The following is a 22013-nucleotide window of genomic DNA, read 5'->3' on the forward strand; positions in this document are numbered from 1 at the left end:
GTACAGATAATTGCTGAAAAATCTACTTGAGTAAAAGTATAAGTATGCATTATTTTTTTTACTTAAGTAAAGTATAGATACGTAAAAATTTACTTAAGTACAGTAACGAAGTACAAATACTTCGTTACATTCCACCACTGAGTCACAGAGAAGGAGGCACATAAACCGTTTGGAATTGGAAGTGGTGTCCTTAGCCCTACAAGCTTTTCGGTCAAAATTGGAGTGACAACATGTACTGATTCGAACCGACAACACGTCTGTGGTCTCGTACATTAATTGCCAGCACGGCGCGCATTCCAGAGCTCTATTCAAACAGGCAGCGAGTCTCCTGTTGTGAACGAACCGACAATTTCTCTCCATAAGAGCGGTGCACATCCCTGGCATCCTGAACCGTGGAGCGGACATGCTTTCGAGGAATTGAGTTATTGGTGGCTCCCCCATGGCAAATACCCCTCAGGAAGGACCTGCTGTCTCAGGCGAATGGCACAATATCGCACCCCAGCCCTGAGCTGTGGAACCTTCATGTGTGGCCACTGCAGGCACGAGTGCTGAGCACACTTAAGGAGGTGTGCGCACCTTCTACCAGGCGCCTCAGTTGCCCTGCCTGCCTTATCTGCTGAGCCGTCTGCCTCGTGTGACGCTGATGCTCAAAGCGCTGTTTGCCCTTTTAGGGCTTTGCGGATGTATGTGGATCGATTGGCCACCTTTCGTCAGTCGGACCAGCTGTTCATGTGCTTTGGTGGTTGTAATAAGGGACGTGTTGTAACCAGCTATGCAGTAGTTACCATGGCTGCTAACTCTGTGTTATGGTTTATAAGGTTTATGCAGTTGTCACCGCTAACGCTGTCGACTCTGTGTTTAACTCTCGTGCTTGAGTGCGCATTGTGTTGTGTCTGCCCTATTCAGTGGATCCTTCGCATGCATTGCATGAAGATACGCAAATTTTGTTAGGCTCGGAGCAGATGTTTCATTGGTCTAATTCCGCATATCAGATGCGACTACTCTTAGCGATGCGGCTATTGGCTAGAACTATCTTGCTTATGTGTGGGTGTGATTGACCCCGTTCAGGGCTTACCTTCAGTGCTCTCACGGTGGGATTTTATACAGTTCCCATACACATCTTAGCTGACATAATGTTGAGTTACCGCCTTGAAAGGGAACGTTTCCGGTTACTATCGTAACCTTGATTCCCTGAGAGACGGGAACAAGAAATTACATTAGCAGCCATGGTTGCTGTTTGATCAGTTGTGCTAGCATTCAGTCGTGATTCTGACGTAATTTTTGCACCCATGCATTTTATACTGCCCGGAAGGGTGCCTGTGAGTGGCCGCTATGCACCCTGTATGTGCACTTCTGCTGAGCCCACAACATACAGTGGGATATTTATATACATACATTAGGATTTTAAAAGGCTAGAATTTTTTACTTTTAGTTTTTGATTTTAAACATTTCATATAAATTCACTCATGCTTTTATGTGAGCTCTGTGTGAAATCTTTCAAAATCATTTGATCTCCCAGCTGTATGTTCCTCTCCCTTGATGCTGTTGATCTTGGAAAGACTCAACAAGTCTAGTGCATAAAAGGCAGCATGGGTCATCGCACGTGAGCATATGTAGATTGTGTTTCAGTGAGAAGCAGTTTAGAGCTTTTGGAGATACAAATAGCATGTTCAGAAGTCTTTATGTGGTTATGCATATATTGCACTTTATATGAAAGAACAGAGAATAATGCTCTGATTGGAATTTGATGGTTCTTATTATTTCCCAATGAATCTTACAACAATGAACCAAAGCGATGTCTGTCAGAAATATTCGTGTCCAGAGAGATCTGTTTCTTTTTCTGTCTATGTGATTCTGTATGCGGCTGCAGCAGCTGTGTCTCTTCTGACCGTGTGTGGAAACCTGCTGGTCATCATCTCTGTTAGTCACTTCAAGCAGCTCCACACACCTGCGAACATCCTCATCCAGGCACGTGCACAGGTAGGGCTCAACCTGTGCAGAGCACATGCCCTTTTTGCCCTTACACTCCGAAGTGCCCTTTTTTTGGTGGTATTTTTTTATTTTATTTTTTTTTTTATCAATGCTATTGGTCACTTTTTACATCTGTCTGTCTGTTTTACAGATATTTAGCAAATGAAAGTTCTTAAAATGAGCTTGTGTAAATCTTATTCAAACCTCAAGCTGTCAGTAAGCTGATAACTCCGCCCCCTTTATATTCATTAAATCAACTGAAGTTCCACAGCAGCCGCACAGTAGACAACAGCTGAGCTGAACAAAGTTTTGCGAAGGGTAAATAAATATCTTGTTGTTTGAATAAGTACTACTAAACACTATGTCTATAAAGGCTCATATTTTATTTATTTGATGTCTGACTCACTGACTGAGACATGTGGGACGTCGCCTGAGAGAGAGGGCTAGCATTTGCCATCTAGTCATAGCCAATACATAGCCAACACTTAAATAGCCTGGGCATATAGTAGCATTTCATCTTTTATAAAATGCGATTTTGGCTAAATGCATTTTACCACAGGAAAAAACCGAGCGCTCCGTCTATATAGCTACAAAAACTAGTTTGTAACCTGTAGATGAAAATGTAATGTGATGCCGGCAGCGGCAGGCGCCGTCGCCGTTTTAATGACGGACAAAAACAAAAAAAAAATCACATTTGCACACATTCGCTGGTCAAAAACTATATATTGATAAGTAATACAACAACATATAATTCGTTTTTACCATCGGGAAATCATAACAGGTGCGCCCCCCGCTGTTTCGTACTGGAACTTACACAAAGCGACGAGTGATCCTCGTCACCTAGATAACATATATTTCTAAGAAATTTCTTCTTTGATTTATGATTGCTGATAATTGCTGATATACTTAATTTATTAACATTTAGGCTAATCATGTTATGGTATACTCTCCGCTCGTCCTCACATGTATAAAATGTAGTAAAACATGGTTTTACCACAGTAATGTAGTAGTAACTAAAAATAATTTGCAGAAGATCACTGTGAAATCTTTATATTTTATCATGCAGAATGTAATTCATGATTAATTCCAAGTCTTCATTTGATCCAAAATACAGCAAAAACAGTAACATTGTGTAATATTTTTTACAATTTTAAATAACTGTTTTCTATTTGAATATATTTTAAAATGTAATTTATTTTTGTGATCAAAGCTGAATTTTCAGCATGTTTACTCCAGTTCAGTGCGCTTCAGTGTCACGTGATCCTTCAGAAATGCTTTTCACTGCAACTGTACTTTTCACACTATTCTTATTTATTTTTTCATTGCTGGCTTATTTTAGGGAAAGTGTAGTGAATAAGAGACCTTCAAGAGACCAACATCCCTGGTCCACCATAGTATCAAATTTTTGCCAGGTAGGCGGATAAATGTTGGATATGTTATAGTAACGGTATGGCTATAGTTTCTTATAATCTGGAATTGAGTTGGACATAATTACTTAAATTATATTTCAAAAAAGTTTGTCAAAAATACTTGACTCATTGCTCACCTTCCCCTCTTCTCAATGTCATTCATAATCATGTTAACCAAATAATACAAATTAGCTAATAAAACCAAACAGAATAGCTAAAAAGGAGAATATATATAATTGATATAAAAAAGGGAGGGGGCTGCCCTTTTTCAGTTTCAGCACATGCCCCTCAAAAGGTCTGTGCACAGCCCTGTCCTCATCCTCTCTTTGGCTGTGTCTGATCTTCTAATTGGAGTTTTTGTGATGCCACTGCATTTGTCTTGGGTCATTGAATCATGTTGGATTTCTGGACCACTGATGTGCGCTGTTTTAAAAATTGTGAATAGTCAAGCAACAAGTGTGTCTGTTCATACTGTGGCTCTGATAGCAATTGATCGGTTTTTGGCTTTAAGCTCTCCTTTTCTTTACTCTGAGAAGATATCACCCACTGTCACCTGCATAGCAACTTTATTTAACTGGCTGTTTTCACTCCTTTATAACTTTACTCTTCTTTTTGTTAATGAAAACTTCAATGATGTCACATGTCCAGAAATATGTATTGTTATTGTAGATGTGGTTTCGTCATTTATTGACCTCATAGTTGTGTTTCTTATGCCTTGTACAATCATTATAATATTATACACTCATGTTTTTGTCATTGCTAAGAAACATGCGACTGCTATAAGAGCTCTTCAGATTCACAACAGAACCGGATCCTCCAAAAACAGAGTCGGTGACAAATCAGGACAAAAAGCTGCCATACTGCTAGGGATTCTGGTCGTTGTATTTCTTCTGTGTTTACTGCCGTATTATATTTGTACTTTAGTGATTCCGTACAGTGATGATGATTTGTTTCATGTCAGAGATGTCACCGTAACGATTTTCTTCCTGAACTCCACCATTAATCCCATCATTTATGCTTTATTCTATCCCTGGTTTCAAAAAAGCTTAAAATTAATTTTCACATTTAAAGTGTTTAATAAAGACTCATCCTTGATGAATGTGCTTTAACTCCCTGAATGTAAGACACTATGCTTTTTTTGTCCTGATCTTTGCATATAGGCAAATGCTTTTGCTGCATAATTTTATTTTGTCATATATTAAACTTGACTGTGACGGCATGGATATTGTTTTTAATTATGCCAGTATACTGTATAACAATGATAGTGGGGGATTTTCTTTTCCTTTATGTAATTTGTATATATCTCTTGTTATCTTTAATGTTTTGTTTGTAATTAACAGAAATGCAAAACATAAATAAAACTATTAACGCAAAGGCAAATTGCGGGTAAAAAGTAACATAACGGCATTTTTTAGACCAACAAATATTGAAATAGATCATTTCTTTAAAATTATAGCATAAAAAACGTGTGACAATTGCCTCAATCTGACATTTAAAAATAAATTTTCTTTTCTCTTTGGTCTTATAAAATCTACTTTTCATTAGAGTTAACCATTTTCTAAAAGTATACTAATTAGAATATATTGTGTTTAGCCAACAAATTTCACAAAAATATGATGCTTATAATTTGGTCTCAAAAACTGTTTGAGAAATATAGTTTCTTCTAATTGTGATACATGCATAAATGTATAATAATTTGTAATATAAAATGATATAAACATCGCTATATGAATGTTAAATGTGATGTAAATGTGTGTAATACTTTAAAATAATATTGAGCTTGAGCAATTAATGGCATGGAGCTTTACACACACAGTTCTCAACGTCAACAGCGCCAAAACTTCACCAGTAGCACCAATCCAGCAGAGGGCGCCATTTCTTCCTTATCCGCCACAAACATCAGTAAACCGAAACGAGTGTAATGCCTATGGTGGAATGTTTCAAGTCGGTGTGATTTATGTCTATCTCCACTAGAGGGCGCTTGGTGGACAGAAAAGTTTAATCCTCCATTGAGTCCCATTCAAATCTCAGGATGTTTTTGCCTTACTGAGAGTGTTTGCAAACTAAAATTACAATCCTTTAAATATATTAATTCTCAGGGTTGGGATCTGTAATAAACAGTGAAATCCACTGCAGGCGTCACTGTATAATAATTCAATAAATTATGTTCCCTGTAAACACAAAGTACGTGGCTTTGACTCGCTGCTGGTTCATCATAGCGAAACATTAATATCCACTTACACGAAGATAAAGATTATCAGCTATTAAAAGGCAGTTATAAAAGTTAAATGTGGCCAGAGATAGTTTATACAACAGAGAATGACGGGAAATGTAGTTTTGTCGCACAATTGTCCCCTCACAAACCAGATAAATGAGTTGCGATTATGCTTTTTCTTTTTCTTTTTCTTTTAAGTACACAAAATAAACAAATTATTATTTAATTGACATGAACTTAAAATGTTAAGTCGCCTATTTAAGAAAGGAAAGAGTTCCAAACTGGAAATTACAAATTAATGATCGTTCCAAAATGACTGGACCAAATCACACCCCTATGTTTATAGCTATTTAGTTTTGTTTTGGAACATTGTCTGCTAGATTTACAACATAAACCGTATCTTAAGTTGCTCACGAATGTCACGTGACTTCCTTACAGTGAAGTCCCGCCCATTTCTGCCAACCAGTTTGCTTATAAGTTCTCTTCTAGTTCGTTATTTTACTCCAGGAACTTCATCACGGTGGCGAAACTTTCAACGAATGTTTGAAGAGTTTCTGCTTCGGAATCCGAGCAGCGGATGAACATAGTTCAATGCAATATGGGAAGTTTATTCAATAGCCTTTAAACTCAGGTAACATGGCATTAATCTGTCTTGTAAAGTAAGTATTTAATTACAACAGAGTTTGACATGTTTGACAACAGTTCATTCAGCATGAATGAATGAGTCTTTCAGTCTCTGAACGCGGTTGAATCGAGCGAAAATGGAATCGAAGTCAGTGGACGGAGAGGTGAATGATAATACATATTTCCCCAAAACAGATTCGGCTGATGCTAAGGTGACTTTTGAACAGCGCAACACACCGCCGGAAACGCGTTTATATAAAAAGAGATGGGTCATAGTGTTTTTATTCAGCTCGTATTCGCTGTGTAACTCCTATCAATGGATACAATACGGAATCATCAACAATATCTTCATGCGCTTCTACAGCGTGGACTCTTTCACCATTGACTGGATGTCCATGATTTATATGTTGACGTACATTCCGCTTATTTTCCCCGTCTCGTGGCTCTTGGATAAAAAAGGGCTGAGGGTCATCGCGCTCGTGGCCGCAGCTCTGAATTGCACGGGCACGTGGATCAAGGTGGCCAGCGCGAGACCGGACCTTTTCCCAGTGACATTTTTGGGTCAGTTCATATGCTCAGTGGCTCAGGTGTTTATCCTCGGGATGCCCTCCCGCATCGCATCAGTGTGGTTCGGATCGGAAGAAGTGTCCACTGCGTGCTCCATCGGGGTCTTCGGAAATCAGGTGGGTTTCAGTAAAATAGTAATAATAATAATTGCAGGCTGCTCATTTAAATCATGTGCTGTTAAATCTAAAGTGTGACATTTTTGTGGCATTAAACGTAAAAATAATGACTGTTTCCACACAGGTATTTTGTACACGCCCCCTTTGCTGTTGGTTGGCAAACAGATAGTCCCGCCCATAATCGCTCGTCATTCTTTGAGCCAATGTTTGCACATTTAATTCGGTTTAAACTGCTTTTTTTCTTTTCTTTTCTTTTTTTTATTTTTAAATTAATTTCATGATCTATTTTATTTAATCTATCTTATAAAACTGAAATATTATTGCAATTTAAAACAATTGTTTTCTGTTTTAATATATTTTAAAATAATATATCACATGATGCAAAGCTAAATTTTCATAAGCATCACTACTCCAGTCATCAGTGTTACATGATCCTTCAGAAATCATTCTAATATACTGAATTATTATCAATATCAGAAACCATTTAGCTTTTATATATATATATATACGTATATATTTTTTTAGAACCTGTGATTTCGAGTTCTTTGAATAAAAGTTCAAAAGAACAGCATTTATAATAATAGTAAAATAAATAAATAAAATAAAAAAATTTTTTTAAAGGTTTGGGGTCAGTAATGTTTATTTATTATTTTTTAAAGAAATGAATGCTTAATTCACATTTAAATGGTAAAGAAATGTTTTATTAATGTACAATCTGCCTGTCAACTAAATAAATAAAATAAAATAAATTCAGCAAGGATGTGCTAAATGGATAAATTATCACTGGTTCCTATATATATATATATATATATATATATATATATATATATATATATATATATATATATATATATATATATATATATATTTATTATTATTTTTTTTTTAAACACTTGAATTATTTTTTTTGAAAGTGAATTCTTTAAGACACATCAAACATTTTACTGATCCCAAACTTTTGAGCATATATATATATATGTGTGTATGTATGTGTGTATATATGTATATTATTATTATTATTATTATTATTATTTATTTTATTTTTTTCATAGTTAACACATTTTTATTTGTATTTATTATTTTATTTCAAAACGTTTAATTGGGTCCCTGGGACCCAGTTTAAAAAACCCTGTTTTAAGCCAACAAAAATGTAGTACGAGCACAGGGTGAAACAAAGTTGTTAATAAATACCAGTAGTGTTTTAATGTGCAACCACATAATTGCATGCCACTTTTGAGTCTTTAGAATCCAAGTATTAAGTGGAACAGGCCTTTGCTAGTTCCCAAATTTATATTCACACTGTACTGATTGGCAAAAGAGAAAACTAGGAAGTGGAGTGAAACAAAGCGAGTGCAGTTAAAAAAAAAGCCCAGCTATGTTTGAAATCAAGCCTAGCTCGAAAGGTCACATGACATTCATGTATTTGATGTAATCTCAGAAATGTCTGTTTTCCTTTAGTTGGGGATTGCCATAGGCTTCCTTGTTCCTCCTATGCTGGTTCCTAATGTGGACGATCTGGACGAGTTAGCGGCTCACATCAGAGTCATGTTCTACATCACAGCCGGAGTGGCCACCTTCCTGTTTGTGTTGGTTGTCATTGGTAAGAGCAATCAGTTTCAGTTACATTATTTCATTCCACAGATCATTCCAAAAGCATGCAATATAATTAAGATGCCTTATATGATATGTTTTATCCAAATTAATTCCCGTCTTTCACAGAGATAACAGTTTATCATGTTATCTTGGCAGCATGCTTCAATTAAATCGACATGGGGAGGTGCTGCCTATGTAGAGAGTTTCAGTCATTTAAGGGATTCAGTGAAGATTAGGATGTTGTCTTAGAAGGCAGCTGTCAATGTTGGTAGAATAAAGCGAGACTGGTCTTTTAGTGTCTTTCTGTTCCTCTTTTTGATGAGTCTTATGCTGTTCTTCTTCCTGGAAGCACATAGACAAATTTTGTGTATCGTTTATACACCTACAAACCTAACATATAAATGATTGTCTGTTGGCACATAATGCCTGTCATTTTGTTAGGCTGTTTGTACAAGTGTAAATGGAGTTATGATTATCTGACACTTACCCCAAATGACAGAAAGGGAAATAATTCTGTGCTTTTCATTCCACTGTTTAAATGCTGAGCTGCCCATTTTTATCTTGACAAGGCCAAAAAACCTCCTGTCACATTCTGAGCAACACTCACGTGGATTTAGTTCTGTTCTCACAAGCAAAAAATTATGTCTAGATAATTGAAAAAGAGGAAATCGCAAGACATTTTAAAGTTTTAAAGGTACAGTTCACCCAAAAATGTACACACAATCTTTTTCTAAACCTGTATGCATTTTTCATTAATTAAACACAAACGTATTTTTTTTGGAGAGCAAATGCCCTGTTAAGCATTAAGTCGTTCAATACAAGCAACATGAAAGTTGTGCATACTTTTTTTATCCTATATTTAAAGTCTGTTGGTCATAGTCATGTGTTGTACTTTCATAATGCTTTTTGTAATTGTTTGAATTCCCTTCCTATTTACTTTCATTGAATGGGAATGTACACATGGGGTTTTCTGCTAAACACCCCCTTCTGTATTCAGTGCAATAAAGAAAGTCATGTTGGGGAGTTAAATGATGACAATTGTTATTTTTGGGTGAACTGTTCTACTGATTTCCCTCAAAATAACCACTTCAGCTGTAACTTTATTAAAGAAACAAGCACATTAGATTATAGTGTTTCTGTTTTATAGCTCTATAACTTAAATCCTGCGGCAAAGATTGTAATATTTAGAGTATGTTTGATGGAGCAAATATCGCAGAGTTCAGTAACCCGCCGTTTTGGGGACAGCGGGCTAACTTTTACTCAAACACAAACATGCACAGATGTCAAAACATTAAATTCAAGGAGATTTCCACCCAGATGCCCCTCTTGTATTAAACACACCAACATAACTGACTTTTATTTTGTTCTTTAGATTTATAGTTTTGGAACTTCTTATTTCTAATGTTTAAACTATCAAACATATTACCTTTATGCCAAAACCTCGCAATCTTGGACACTTTCTTTTTTCACAATACATTCTGGGAATGCCATAATACAATATAATGATATTGTGTGCTATTTTAGTAATATTTACACACAATTATACTACTTATTAATACAGTTTTCATTTGTTTAGTTTTCATTTAAATTTTTGTTTAACATTTAATAGTTTAATAATTTAATCTAATCATTTTTATGCATAATTTTTATTCGTTTTTAAAATATTATTTCTGTTTAGCTTCAATTTATTTCAATACAATACACTACTTCAGCTTCAACTTATTTCAGTTAGTATTTCAAATAGTTATTTCACTTTTTTCAGTGAGTTTTTCATTTTATTTCAGCCTTATTCCAATTACCGGAAGAAAAAAAAAGCTGGCAGCTCTTCATTGTTTTGAACAGAGCTGTCTAGTTACACCAAGAAGCTGAACTCAGATCAGTGTCAATCTTCTATTTTGTCATTTTCGGACAGAAACCTAATATGTCCGAAACTACTTTTATAGAAAATAGAAAAACCCTTTAGTTTTTTAAAATAAATAAACAATGCATCGTCAAAGTTGGTATTGTTGCTTTACATATGATCAGATATTTTAATGTGCCGTTATATTATTAACATTTGACCAAAATCAGATTTTGTTGAAATGAAGTTACAGTGGAGTTACATTTTGGCCAAAATCTCATGTTATAAGAAATTAAGTGCTAAGCCAAGGCTATTTACGACCGAACTGGCCATGACTTAATTAAAACACTCTTCTCCGCTCCTTAGTACAGCATTTTCTTTACTCAAGATACGCAAGTCTAATGTTTGATGTATCTAATTCAAACAACCAGTTCTTTATTTACCTTTCATTGCAAACAAGCAGGGACCGTCCACAAACTGTGCGGTAATTCTTTCTATAAGATCTTACCGAGTTTGAGGATCCTATGGAGTTAAAAGGATCAGTCACAAGCTCTTTTTAATACTTTTTATTGGCCACATATATATAAAACCCACATACAGGTGTAAAGAGTGAACAATAGCATTGATTTATATAAAGATATATATGGATATATGAGGCTTCTGCCAGCCAATGTTTGTGTTTTATGTTCTCATCAGTGTTTCAGGAGCGTCCGGAGATCCCTCCCACCCATGCGCAAGCCGTGGCTCGGAGGATCTCTCCAGAGAGCTACTCATATACAGCATCGATCCTCAGGCTGCTCCGTAACAAAGCCTTCATGCTCCTCGTCATCACTTATGGTGAATGTCTTACTCTGCTGCGCACAACAGATCCATTCAGGACCTCAAACTGTGGTGCATTATGCTTGCTGCCATTCAAACAGACAGTCGTAGTTTGTAACTGAGAACATTAGCATGAATAGTTCTATAGTCAGTGGTTTTGCTCAAGTCCTGTAAGCAGGACTGTTATTGCTCATACATGGGGTTTGTGATTTGAACAAGATCCTAACGACTATTAAACTTCATAACTTATTATAACCTGCATGAATGATCACACAGGTGCTGTTACTTGCATAGTCAAATTGTGCACTGTAAAAAAAAGTCAAAAAAATGCACAATGACACGGGACATGATTGTTATATTATATTATTGAAAGTAGGATTCTGGTGCCAGAAAGGTAGTTATGGGCCAAATTGCATAGCAGCTTCAGCCATGTTAATTTCCATTTCTCTCTAAAATAAAATATTATTTACATCATATTTTAGTAGATGGCTGTGGATTTGATGTTATACATTTACATTTAAATATGTATTTTGTAATATTTTAAAAACTTGGGATCAGTAAGGAGTCATTTTTAATATTTTAATATTTTTATTAATCAAGTGTGCATTAAATTGATCAAGAGTGACAGTAAAGACATTTATAATGTTACAGAATATTTCTGTCTCCAATAAATGCTGTTCTTTTGAACTTTCTATTCATCAAAGAATTCAGGGGTGGGGGGCTGGATCAAGGTTTTCACAAAGATATGAAGCAATTTTTTTCGATGATGATGATGATAAATAGGGATGCAAATAGGGCCGATACTGAGCTTCTGTACTCGTACTTGTTACAATGCCCCGATACTAAACGCAGATACCAATACTCATTTCGTTTCTGTACCCAATAATTAAAAAATTTACAAATGCAATTAAAATATATATATATATATATATATATATATATCTCGGTACTCTGTATCGGCAAGTACCAAAAATAAATATGACTAGCTTTTAATTGCATGAAGATAAAATTAATGTAATTTTAAAGTTGGCATGAAATGGAAATTGGGATTGTTCTTTTTTTCTTGTTGTGACGTATATCTGAGTGAAGCGGCTTCTAAAATTAGAAAAAAAAATGCAGGGTGGGGCTTGATTTCATCCTTCCATAATTGATTGGATCGTTGGAAGTTAGGCGAGCGTTGCTAACAAAATGGAGACAGAAAAAAGACAGACCCTGATTACTCTGCCCTTCATGCCTTGGAACATGACAGGAAGAGAAGAGAAGTCATTTTCGAGAGGGGAGGGAAGGTTAACACATTTGATTAATGATTATGAGGGCACATAAACTTTTTAAAAATAATAAAGTGCACAGATAAATCATTTATAATAGACCCTACAATATTACATATAAAAATAAGAATTGTATTGATTTCATGGCGACTTTAATTTGCATGATTCTGAAAAAGTAAAAATCAAGAACTAAACAGAAATAGTCATAACTTGACTGGCATGAACTATGTTAAAACTTAGTTTATGATCTATCCACACACATACACACCTGTGCAACACTTGCATGAGAAGCGTGTAGCTGCATTTAACCTGGCTGAACATTGACAGAAATAATCCTGCAGGAATGCAGAGCTCTTTATATCTTTACAGCTGCTTCGGAAATGTGAAGACATTTATTGCTTACTAGATAAACACCAAAACAGCTGTCTGCCAGGCTACTTTTATTTTCATTTCAAGTTTAAGCTTTTAGCATGTTTATGTTTTTGACTTCATCTGTTTTTCTTCATCAGGGCTGAATGTCGGCTGTTTCTATGCAGTCAGTACGCTTCTCAACCAAATGATCATTGAACACTATCCTGTAAGTCCCAACCACCTCCTATCCAGCCAATCAAGAGAGCGGGTCAATATCTGAATTGAATTTTTTTTATTAGCATTATTGGTGGCTTTTGATACGTGTTATTATTTGTTTATCCAGAAAAACTAATCTTAGTCTGCACTAACAAAGTGCGATAACATTCAACCACAGCTGTCAGTGTTCTAGACTGTTTGTTCTGCCTCTGGATATATAATAATAATAATAATAATAATAATAATAATAATAATAATAATTCATTACATTTATTTATATAGATTGGATATATAGTCCAATCAGAGACAAGTCACGTTCTGTGGAATAACACCCCATTTGGGAGACACCCCTCGCTGCAGACTGTAGCTCGGTGACGTCTCATACATACGTCAAGTATGTGACGTAAGGTATGTCTATAACACAATATAGCCGTCATAAATCACAATTTAAAGTCATCGACTCTAGTGGTGAAGCTGGTTAAAAGTGTGTCGTTCACAATTTGATGCAGTCGATCCGGGTTTGAATCTGTCTTTTGACTAAGTTTTTTTCTCCCTTTTCAAATTTCAAATCACATCAGAAAAGCATTTATTTTAACTAAAAATTAAGGAAATAATCAAAAAGTTGTGAGGGATTGTTTTTTAGTGTCCCAATAAAGTGCCATTAATTTAATAATTTGAATTAAAATTATAATTTCCACTCAAGTTATTATTGGATACTGTTTTATAATGTACTACAATACTGGGTTGCAGATAATTGCTACTATTTGCAATAAGAAGTATAAATAGAATATATAGCTATTTGGACTTGCGTAGTGTATTGCCTTTTCTTATTTTAATCTTTCCTCTGCCGTGGTACTTTGTTTATCTATTTATTAACCATAATTTTGGACATTATTCTTTTGCTTTTGCAATTTTGCATGTGAAACATTTAAGCCAATAAAGTAGTTTTAAGTTCAATTGACTACATACAGTATATTTTCAGTGTCTGCATCCCATTGTATGCATGGTGCTTCCAAAAAAGCAAACTGATTCAAAGAACAAAACATAACATCTACAGATTAAGACTGTAGACATGACACAAGAAAAAAAAAATCTACTCATTCTGAAATTCACCTCCATCACTGATAAAACAATCAGCTGAGCAGTAGCCCTCAAATTCTTTAAATGAATAAAACCCACGCAGGTCTCCCCTCCTGCCATTCCCCACATACCCAGGTGGGCACTGGGCAGTCTTTAAATATCTCACTGAAACCCTAGTTGTATTGTGCAGAGAATACATTTCAGTTCATGAAACCTAATTTACATAAAAGAACAAACAATATTAAAGCAGTATAAAATAATTTTGAAGAAAGGCAGAAGAGCTATACAAGGAAAATATTTTAAATGTATTTTTAAAATGGTGTTGGAAAAAGTGTTATTTGCTTTGTCTGTAAAGTACCTAAGAGGTTTAATTTATAACCAGCATTAACATCAACTAAATTAATAAAGTTGGTCTAGTCAAAATTAAGGTTGGCTTGGCTTGAGAAAGCATAGCCTGTAAGTTTTTAGTGTTTTCAATTTGAACATTTTACAGTTGAGGGTAATGCAGTCTATCAGAGAAAGAAAACAGATAGTTGAGAGGAGACAGACAGACAGATGAAAAGAGACAGACACTCCAATACTTTTTACAGTGCTCGCTACATGGTAAGGAGTTAAAGAACTATCTAGCCACATGAAGTGGGTCTCTTCTCTGAATTTCTTCTCACTGACAATGTCCCTAAAAAGTCATATGAAGGTACATTTAAGAGGTAACACTTTACAATAAGCTGTCATTGGTAAACACTAGTTAATGTATTAATTAACATGAATTTTTGCAATGCATGCAACCATCAATGGCATTATTTATATTAATAAAGTCTTTCTGCTCTATTTTAAGACATCTTTAAAAGCTAATTTATAGGCGAAAGAAGACTTTTAAAGACCAGTTCTTCGAATACTAAATCATTAAACATGTCATAAATGTTTGAAATCGCACACATTTGCAATGACAATCTCTATGATTATGACCAAAGCATCCTTACAATTAAAAGACATTTACACAAACTCACATTTTTAAGAAAATAAAAGTAATTAAATGTTTTTTTACTTTACTGCCACCGAATCTTAAATCCACCATACCTTATGAACATCCGGAAGTGAATGAACCTGTACATGTGCATTAATGCCAGTCAGTACGTCACGCACGCGTATTTACGGTAAATGTATATACGTGACGTCACCACCACGTTACTTTGCATGCGTTTCATAGACACACTGTACATCACTTTGCACATGTGCAGTAAACGCATATTTGAAGTCACCACGCTACAGTCTGCAGTGAGGATTACTTGCCTTTTTGGGTGATTTCACTCTAGCCGAGATTCGCCCAGACTGTTCTTATACTTCCATATTAAGATTTTTAATTGTTTTCAAACTGCAAGCGCTGCAATTCGCTTGTTAAGTCTGACATTACGTAGCACCGCTTCCGTGTCCAAACGCAGATACCAGATACCATGAGAAAAACAACAAAAGTTGCTAATATAAACTCAAAATGTGATATAATACTACCGAGAAAGTTATAATCCTAACCTTTTAACTCCATACCGGATAGCCAGCCAATGAAAATATAAATATAAATAAATAAATATAAAAATTATTTGTGTTTGGGACACTGTGAGCACGGAGACTGTAGTGTACACCATAAGTTTGAAAGCATTTAGCTTAATTAATATGAATGAACAGTGCTCATAAACGGCTGCTGAGGTCGTTTTCTGAAGTGAAGTGAGAAGAGGCTTGGACCCGGAAACAGCATCTTACATCATCACTTAACAACCAAATACAATCTCTATGAGTTCCGAGAGGACTAGCACTAAAATGCTTTAGTCATCATACATAACATTCACTTGTGCAGCGATTGGTGGGAACAAATATACCTCTACTAATAAGAAATATGAAGTTAGATGAAGTCATATGAAGTCATAACTTGTCTTTATGGGCTTAATAAAGCAAACCAGTATCTCACCAGAAAAGTTTTGATGGATGACTATTGTAATGGAGGTAAAGACGATTACAGTGACATACAGCAATTGTACAATATTTGAGGCACAAGTCTAAAAGTCGAGTTAGACATTTGAGTCATCATTCATTTGCAAACAAACAGACCGTGTCTGTGCATTCTCTGAAAGCTTTTTGCACAAGTACATTTCAGTATGATTGCATGTCTGACAAGTGTTTTATTATGGACACTCATAGAAGAAGCATGTTGAAACAAACAATCACTCTGATTGCCACATTCGACAAACTCTGAATGTTATTAACTTTTTTTTAACTGTGTTTTTCTCCGTTTAATAATTCTGAATGGACCCATATATATCTACATACAGTCAGGATATTGTGACTGGTATAGTGGCCTGTTGGCGCCTCCGTGTGCTTCTGTTTGGTATTGCAGCTTTACTTGTAGTTATTTATATATGTATTAACAATACTCTAAACAAATGTATCATTTATTATTTTTCTCAAAATTTTTGCTTTTGCACTGTATACATAAATTGTGAATTATGAAAATTTTAAAAAGATTTAAGTTATCTTAAGAACAGCTTGAAGAAAATTTTTGTTTTGTGGGAATCTTGGTAAACTTGGTAAAACAATGATTATTTATTTAAAATGTTTCAAGTCTTAATACTTTTCCTTTTTTTATACTGGGGTAAATCATGCCGGGATGTATGCTAAAATTACTGGATGTAGTATCCACCAGCCACCACAGGAATGCGTGTGAAACTTTCTCTGCTTTGAACAGGGAGAGGAGGTGAACGCCGGTAGGATCGGCCTCACCATCGTGATCGCTGGCATGGTGGGATCTCTCATCTGTGGGATCTGGTTAGACCGATCGAAGACATACAAGTAAGAGGCTAGACTTTAATCTCAAATGCTCAATAAATGTTTGTCTTCATCCCTCCTTGAAGGTAAGTGTGTTATTGAGTCCTTCCCCCAAGCGAGTAAGTTCATATGCTTTGGTTTAGTGTATTTGTCCAGGTGTTTGAATCACTGATCCATGAACCTAGACCTTGGTGACATTGTGTATTTGACCCCTCACAGCACGCCTTCCCCTCCTAGACATTGTGATGTTTCTTTTGTTCAGCAGAATGAAGAACAAAATGTCTTTTAAGTGTAAAAACGTTCACGCACAATACTACACTGAAATGACAAATTATTAATATAGTTAATGAGTGTTTCTTGAACTTCAGACAATGTTGTGTCACTGGAGTTCATTTGTTACTTTTTAAAAATACTTTTCATGTGTTCACTATACCCATCAAAAGTTAGTAAAATTTTATAAATGTTTTTGAAAAAAGTGCCTATTCCTATAAGGCTGCATTTATTGGATTAAAATAATTTAAAAAATTAATATTGTGGAGTATTATTACAAATTAGTATAACTGTGTTCTATTTGAATATATTGTAAAATGTAATTTGTGATGCGCTGCTGAATTTTCAGCATCTTTACTCCAGTTTTCATTGTCACATGATCTCAGAAATCATAATAATATGCTTATTTGCAAGAAATGTATTATTATTATTACCAATGCCGTAAACAGTTGTGCTGTTTCATATTTCTGTTAAAAACTACTTTTTTTTTTTCAGGATTCTTTGATAAATCACAAGTTCAAAAGAACAGCGTTTATATGAAATAGAAATCTATCATAAATGTCTTCACTGTCACTTTCAATAAATTTAATGCATCCCTACTGAATAAAAATATTAAGACCCCAAACTTTTGAATGGTAGTGTAGATTTTGATTTGTTCAGTCTTCAAAATATGAAATACCATGATAAAAAATGTAACATTTTTACAAACAATATTTTAAGAATAAATCATAATTTTATACACGCATCATTTTATTTTTATTATGTTAACATTATTGATATATTTTCTGTCACAAATTTTGACTGTCCCACAGTTCCGTGCCGTCATTTCCAACGAAACCAATTATTTTTTCACTAATGGTTTATAAAGTGCTCATATTTGACGAGACGCCAAGATAATTTATGTTAGATTCAGACTTCAGATGCTGTTTTACAAAATCAGCTGAAATGTTCTTGATCTTGATGAAAGATTTAACCTGTCCTATGTCTCTGTTATGTCATCTCGTGTCTCCACAGACAGACAACACTAGCCGTGTATCTGATGTCGCTTGTGGGTTTGGTGCTTTATGCTTCTACCTTGGATCTTGGTCACTTGTGGGTGGTCTTCATCACAGCAGGAACCCTCGGGTGCGGGAAGAGTTAAAATGGAAAACATTCTTTCTGTTTTGTTGTTATAGTTTGTTTCTGTTTTGTTTTGCAATATATGTGTTACAGTAAAACCGCTCTCTCTCTCTATATCTATCTCTATCTATGTTTTGTTTGTGTGTAATTTACGCAGGTTCTTCATGACGGGTTACCTTCCCCTCGGTTTTGAGTTTGCTGTTGAATTGACTTACCCAGAGTCTGAAGGGACGTCTTCAGGACTTCTCAACTGCTCTGCACAGGTTTGCATGTGATATTTCATAATAATTTTTGTTGTTTATAAGAGTTGTGGCTTATTTTATATTGAGATTTATAGGATTTTATTGAGTTTATATGGAGTTACCAGCAATCCTAATGATTATGATTTCCTACTTCAGGTATTTGGGATCATATTTACAATCTGTCAGGGGAAAATCATGGACACGTTTAATACTCTGGCTGGAAATCTCTTCCTGTGTGCCTTCCTGCTGATAGGAACCATCATTACAGGTGCAGATTGTTCAATAGTCATCTACCTGAGTGTTTGTTGCTCTTTAATCAAGTATAGAGCTTTTATTTGAGGGATTGTGAAACTATTTATTATTTTATAAACTATAGTTAATTTCTAATTAGTTAATGAGTTCATGCTCAAATGTTTTAGATGTTGTAAACTTGTATAATGTGTTAACTACAAGTTTGGTTGCTGTTATTTATATGGTTAGAATCACTGATTAATATTCAACTAATTTCCCAGGTAATTAAAGTTCATGGGAAGTAATTATATAGTCCTCCATATAACATTTATGCATAGAGGTACAAAGTTCAGTTACATTTAAACTTCGTTTGTCTGTTAACAAAGACCATCTCAAAGGACCAATCAGAATGATCTTCCACATTATTATTATTAGTAGTAGTAGTTTTTATTTTGTATAGTCTTTATTATTATCGTTTTACTATTTTACGGTGAATATTTATTGCATTATCTAAATATTATAATATTTATTGCATTTTTGAGGGTGCAATATTTAATTGTAATAAAAATAATTTCCCAATGCATTAAAATAGAATTCATATAATAAATCAAAAAATAATATCTTTTTGATTTTTGGGATGAAATGTTACCTGGAAATGTGTTTTGATGGATTCATCAATTTTATACTCCCTGTTCAGATGCTGATAAGATAGACTTGATCTTACAGGTTGCATCAGTCATTTTAGTAGATAGTATGCTGAACGTTAAAGCTGTAATTATGTGCATCTCATTGCGTTTCTGTTCTTTATCTCAGCCTGTATCAAGTCAGATCTGCGTAGACAATTGGCAAACCAGCAAGCACTGGCAGCTGTAAGTATCAAACCAGACTCGTCAGCAAAACATTTACACAATTGCACTTTACAATCAGATTAAGGTTTTCATGACCTTCCCATCCAGGATTAAGTTCATGTTTTGTGTTTTCTGCTAGTGTGTCTCTTGTCTGTCAGATTGATGCATCAGAAATCTTTTTTTGCCCCCTAACATAGATCCTAGAGAAAATGACACTCCTGTTGATTCTGTCTCACATTTCCATGTTGGTTTGTTTTAACCTGAACTCCAGTGTTCATTCAGAGGTGGTTTTGGTTTGATAGCTGTTATTTCAAACACCCACAGCAGGAACATGAATGTGTTCCTACATATTCTCCAGGGTCTTTGGCCTCGAGCAGCTCCTGTGGAGCTTTTTAACTTTTAATTGTGTTGACAATCCAGCGCTGTGATATGATGACACACGAGAAATGCTCTTCGATTCACACCAGCTCTATAAACACATTTGATCCTGTTCTTCACCATCAGTCCTGCTCGTCTTTACACGCAATGTCATGTTTTCTTGACCCACACATCCCATTCACACTCTCCCATTATCCTGCTGTTTTTTCCACTTCATTGCCTCTTTCTCTCATAAACACTACACTATCATTCAAAAGTTTGGAATTGGTTCTATTTTAGAAATAAAGCTCTTTGGCTCAAAAAGGCTGCATTTATTTGAGGAGGGAAAAAACAGTTGAATTTTGAATTAATATTACAATTCAAAATGACTGTTTTCTATGTGAATATATTGTAAAATGTAATTTATTCCCGTGATTAAAGACTGGAGTGATGGTGAAAATTCAGCTTTGGTGTCACATGATCCTTCAGAAATCATTCTAATAAACTGATTTCCTTCTCAAAAAACATTTCTAATTATTATACATTTTTGAAAACTGTTGTGATGCTTCACATTTTTAGTTTTTTTTTTAAATAAATAGAAAAATAACAAACATTTTTGAAAAAGAAATCCGGTTTAACATTCTAAATTTCTTTGCTGTCACTTTTGATCAATTTAATGCATTCCTGCTGAATAAAGTATTAATTTCTTTAAAAACCAAAACAATCACACTCTCCCCATTCCTCTTTTTCTACTCATCCTGTTCTCCCTTTTCCATTTTTACACTTACTACATTCTATTTTCCACTCATCCTGATTGGATGTTTTTAACTCAACCTTTTATTCCTCTGATCATCTCATTCTCCTATCTAGTTTCCTATCTGTCCAAATCCATTCATGTTTACAGATCTGTGTGTGTGTGTGTGTGTGTGTGTGCGTGTGTGTGTCTGCAGGCAGCATTGTGCAGGTCAGACGTTCAAGGATCACAGTTGGACGTCTCTCCTCCCCTTAACACACATGTGATCAATCAATCACCGCATGATTTTATTGCTCACGGTGGTTCAGGTATGAGTAGCACATGCTATCAGCCCTTCTGATTCACACTCCGTGAGACCCGCTTATCAATGAGATCGCCTAAAAAGTGCTTTTGATTCTCTCAGAGTCCAATGTTTATGATTTTTGCCTGATCTATCTGAACACTTCACCCTTGAGCTTTGTACGTGTTCATTGTAGTTTGGTTGTTTGATGTGTGCTAACATTTATCCTTCATTTAATCACTAACTGTGGGTGTGTGCATGAAACTGGTTTGTGGCCAACAGGGGGCGCCGTTTTCTGTGAAATCTGTTACTAGTGATGTGTTTTGCGTTTGCAGGTCCGTATGGAAGCATCAGTGGCAGAAGCTTTTGAAGCCAAACTCTAACCTGATCGCAGGACGGATCGAGTGTGTGTGTGTGTGTGTGTGTGTGTGTGTGTGTGTGTGTGTGTGTGTGTGTGTGTGTGTGTGTGTGTGTGTGTGTGTGTGTGTGTGTGTGTGTATTTGAATTAAGTCCAGTGTTTATACCAGCCAGGGAATGATCAGGTGTTTGTTTGTATGGTGTGATCATTTCTTTGTTTACTTGATCACTAATCATCTCAAGTAGGATATATTCTAATTATTTCACTAGTTTATCAATTGATTATTTAAATTATTGTTAACATTTCAAATGTATTATTTCTCTATAAACTACTTTGCATTGAGAGTTTTGGGGAAAAAATCCTACGATAAATGTGGAGCATTTCATGAACTTCATAGAAACCAAAGTTCAACACATTTAAAAATACTGTGTTGGTTTCAATCAGTGCAGTAATGAGTACTGATTAACTTTCTTTATTTTTATACAGTTTTCGTTTTGACCCTAATTAAAATAAAATAAAAAGTCCATCTGAATAAATTGTAATAAATAAAACAAATCTAACCTATAAAGCACATTACTGTTATTTTATTTTTAAAATGTAAAAAAAAAAAAAAAGGTTTTCTAAAATGTTTTCGTATCATTATTATCTGCCTACCTAACACTGAATAATAC

The 22013-nt window shown here is 35.0% G+C and overlaps 2 protein-coding genes across 3 annotated transcripts; both read left to right on the forward strand.

Annotated features, from left to right (window-relative positions):
• Positions 1-205: 205 nt before the first annotated feature.
• LOC127938869 (trace amine-associated receptor 1-like) lies at positions 206-4644 on the forward strand. The gene is made up of 2 exons (XM_052535767.1): positions 206-1957; positions 3693-4644. The coding sequence occupies exons 1-2, from the start codon at positions 1768-1770 to the stop codon at positions 4487-4489; spliced, it is 987 nt and encodes a 328-aa protein (XP_052391727.1). The 5' UTR covers positions 206-1767; the 3' UTR covers positions 4490-4644.
• A 1430-nt stretch (positions 4645-6074) lies between these two features.
• Positions 6075-21910, forward strand: LOC127938867 (feline leukemia virus subgroup C receptor-related protein 2). Of its 2 annotated transcripts, XM_052535765.1 has the most exons (11): positions 6076-6902; positions 8361-8502; positions 11032-11172; positions 12932-12999; positions 16804-16907; positions 18168-18278; positions 18430-18535; positions 18671-18782; positions 19559-19614; positions 20901-21012; positions 21320-21910. In XM_052535765.1, the coding sequence occupies exons 1-11, from the start codon at positions 6357-6359 to the stop codon at positions 21352-21354; spliced, it is 1533 nt and encodes a 510-aa protein (XP_052391725.1). In that variant the 5' UTR covers positions 6076-6356; the 3' UTR covers positions 21355-21910. The 2 variants fall into 2 exon arrangements, with proteins under 2 accessions (XP_052391726.1, XP_052391725.1); XM_052535766.1 differs by lacking the exon at positions 20901-21012 and having other exon boundaries at positions 6075-6902.
• Positions 21911-22013: the final 103 nt, after the last annotated feature.

This window comes from Carassius gibelio, chromosome A20 (genome assembly GCF_023724105.1).
Source record: "Carassius gibelio isolate Cgi1373 ecotype wild population from Czech Republic chromosome A20, carGib1.2-hapl.c, whole genome shotgun sequence".
Classification (NCBI taxonomy): Eukaryota; Metazoa; Chordata; class Actinopteri; order Cypriniformes; family Cyprinidae; genus Carassius; species Carassius gibelio.

Bases quoted from the DNA above. Each gene is read 5' to 3' on its own strand.
- LOC127938867 (XM_052535765.1), top strand. From the start codon at position 6,357: ATGGAATCGAAGTCAGTGGACGGAGAGGTGAATGATAATACATATTTC. The intron at 16,908-18,167 runs GTAAGAGGCTAG...GTGTCTCCACAG, and splicing joins GACCGATCGAAGACATACAA to ACAGACAACACTAGCCGTGT. The intron at 18,536-18,670 runs GTTTGCATGTGA...TTCCTACTTCAG, and splicing joins TTCTCAACTGCTCTGCACAG to GTATTTGGGATCATATTTAC.
- LOC127938869 (XM_052535767.1), top strand. From the start codon at position 1,768: ATGAATCTTACAACAATGAACCAAAGCGATGTCTGTCAGAAATATTCG. The intron at 1,958-3,692 runs TCCTCATCCAGG...TGCACAGCCCTG, and splicing joins GCTCCACACACCTGCGAACA to TCCTCATCCTCTCTTTGGCT.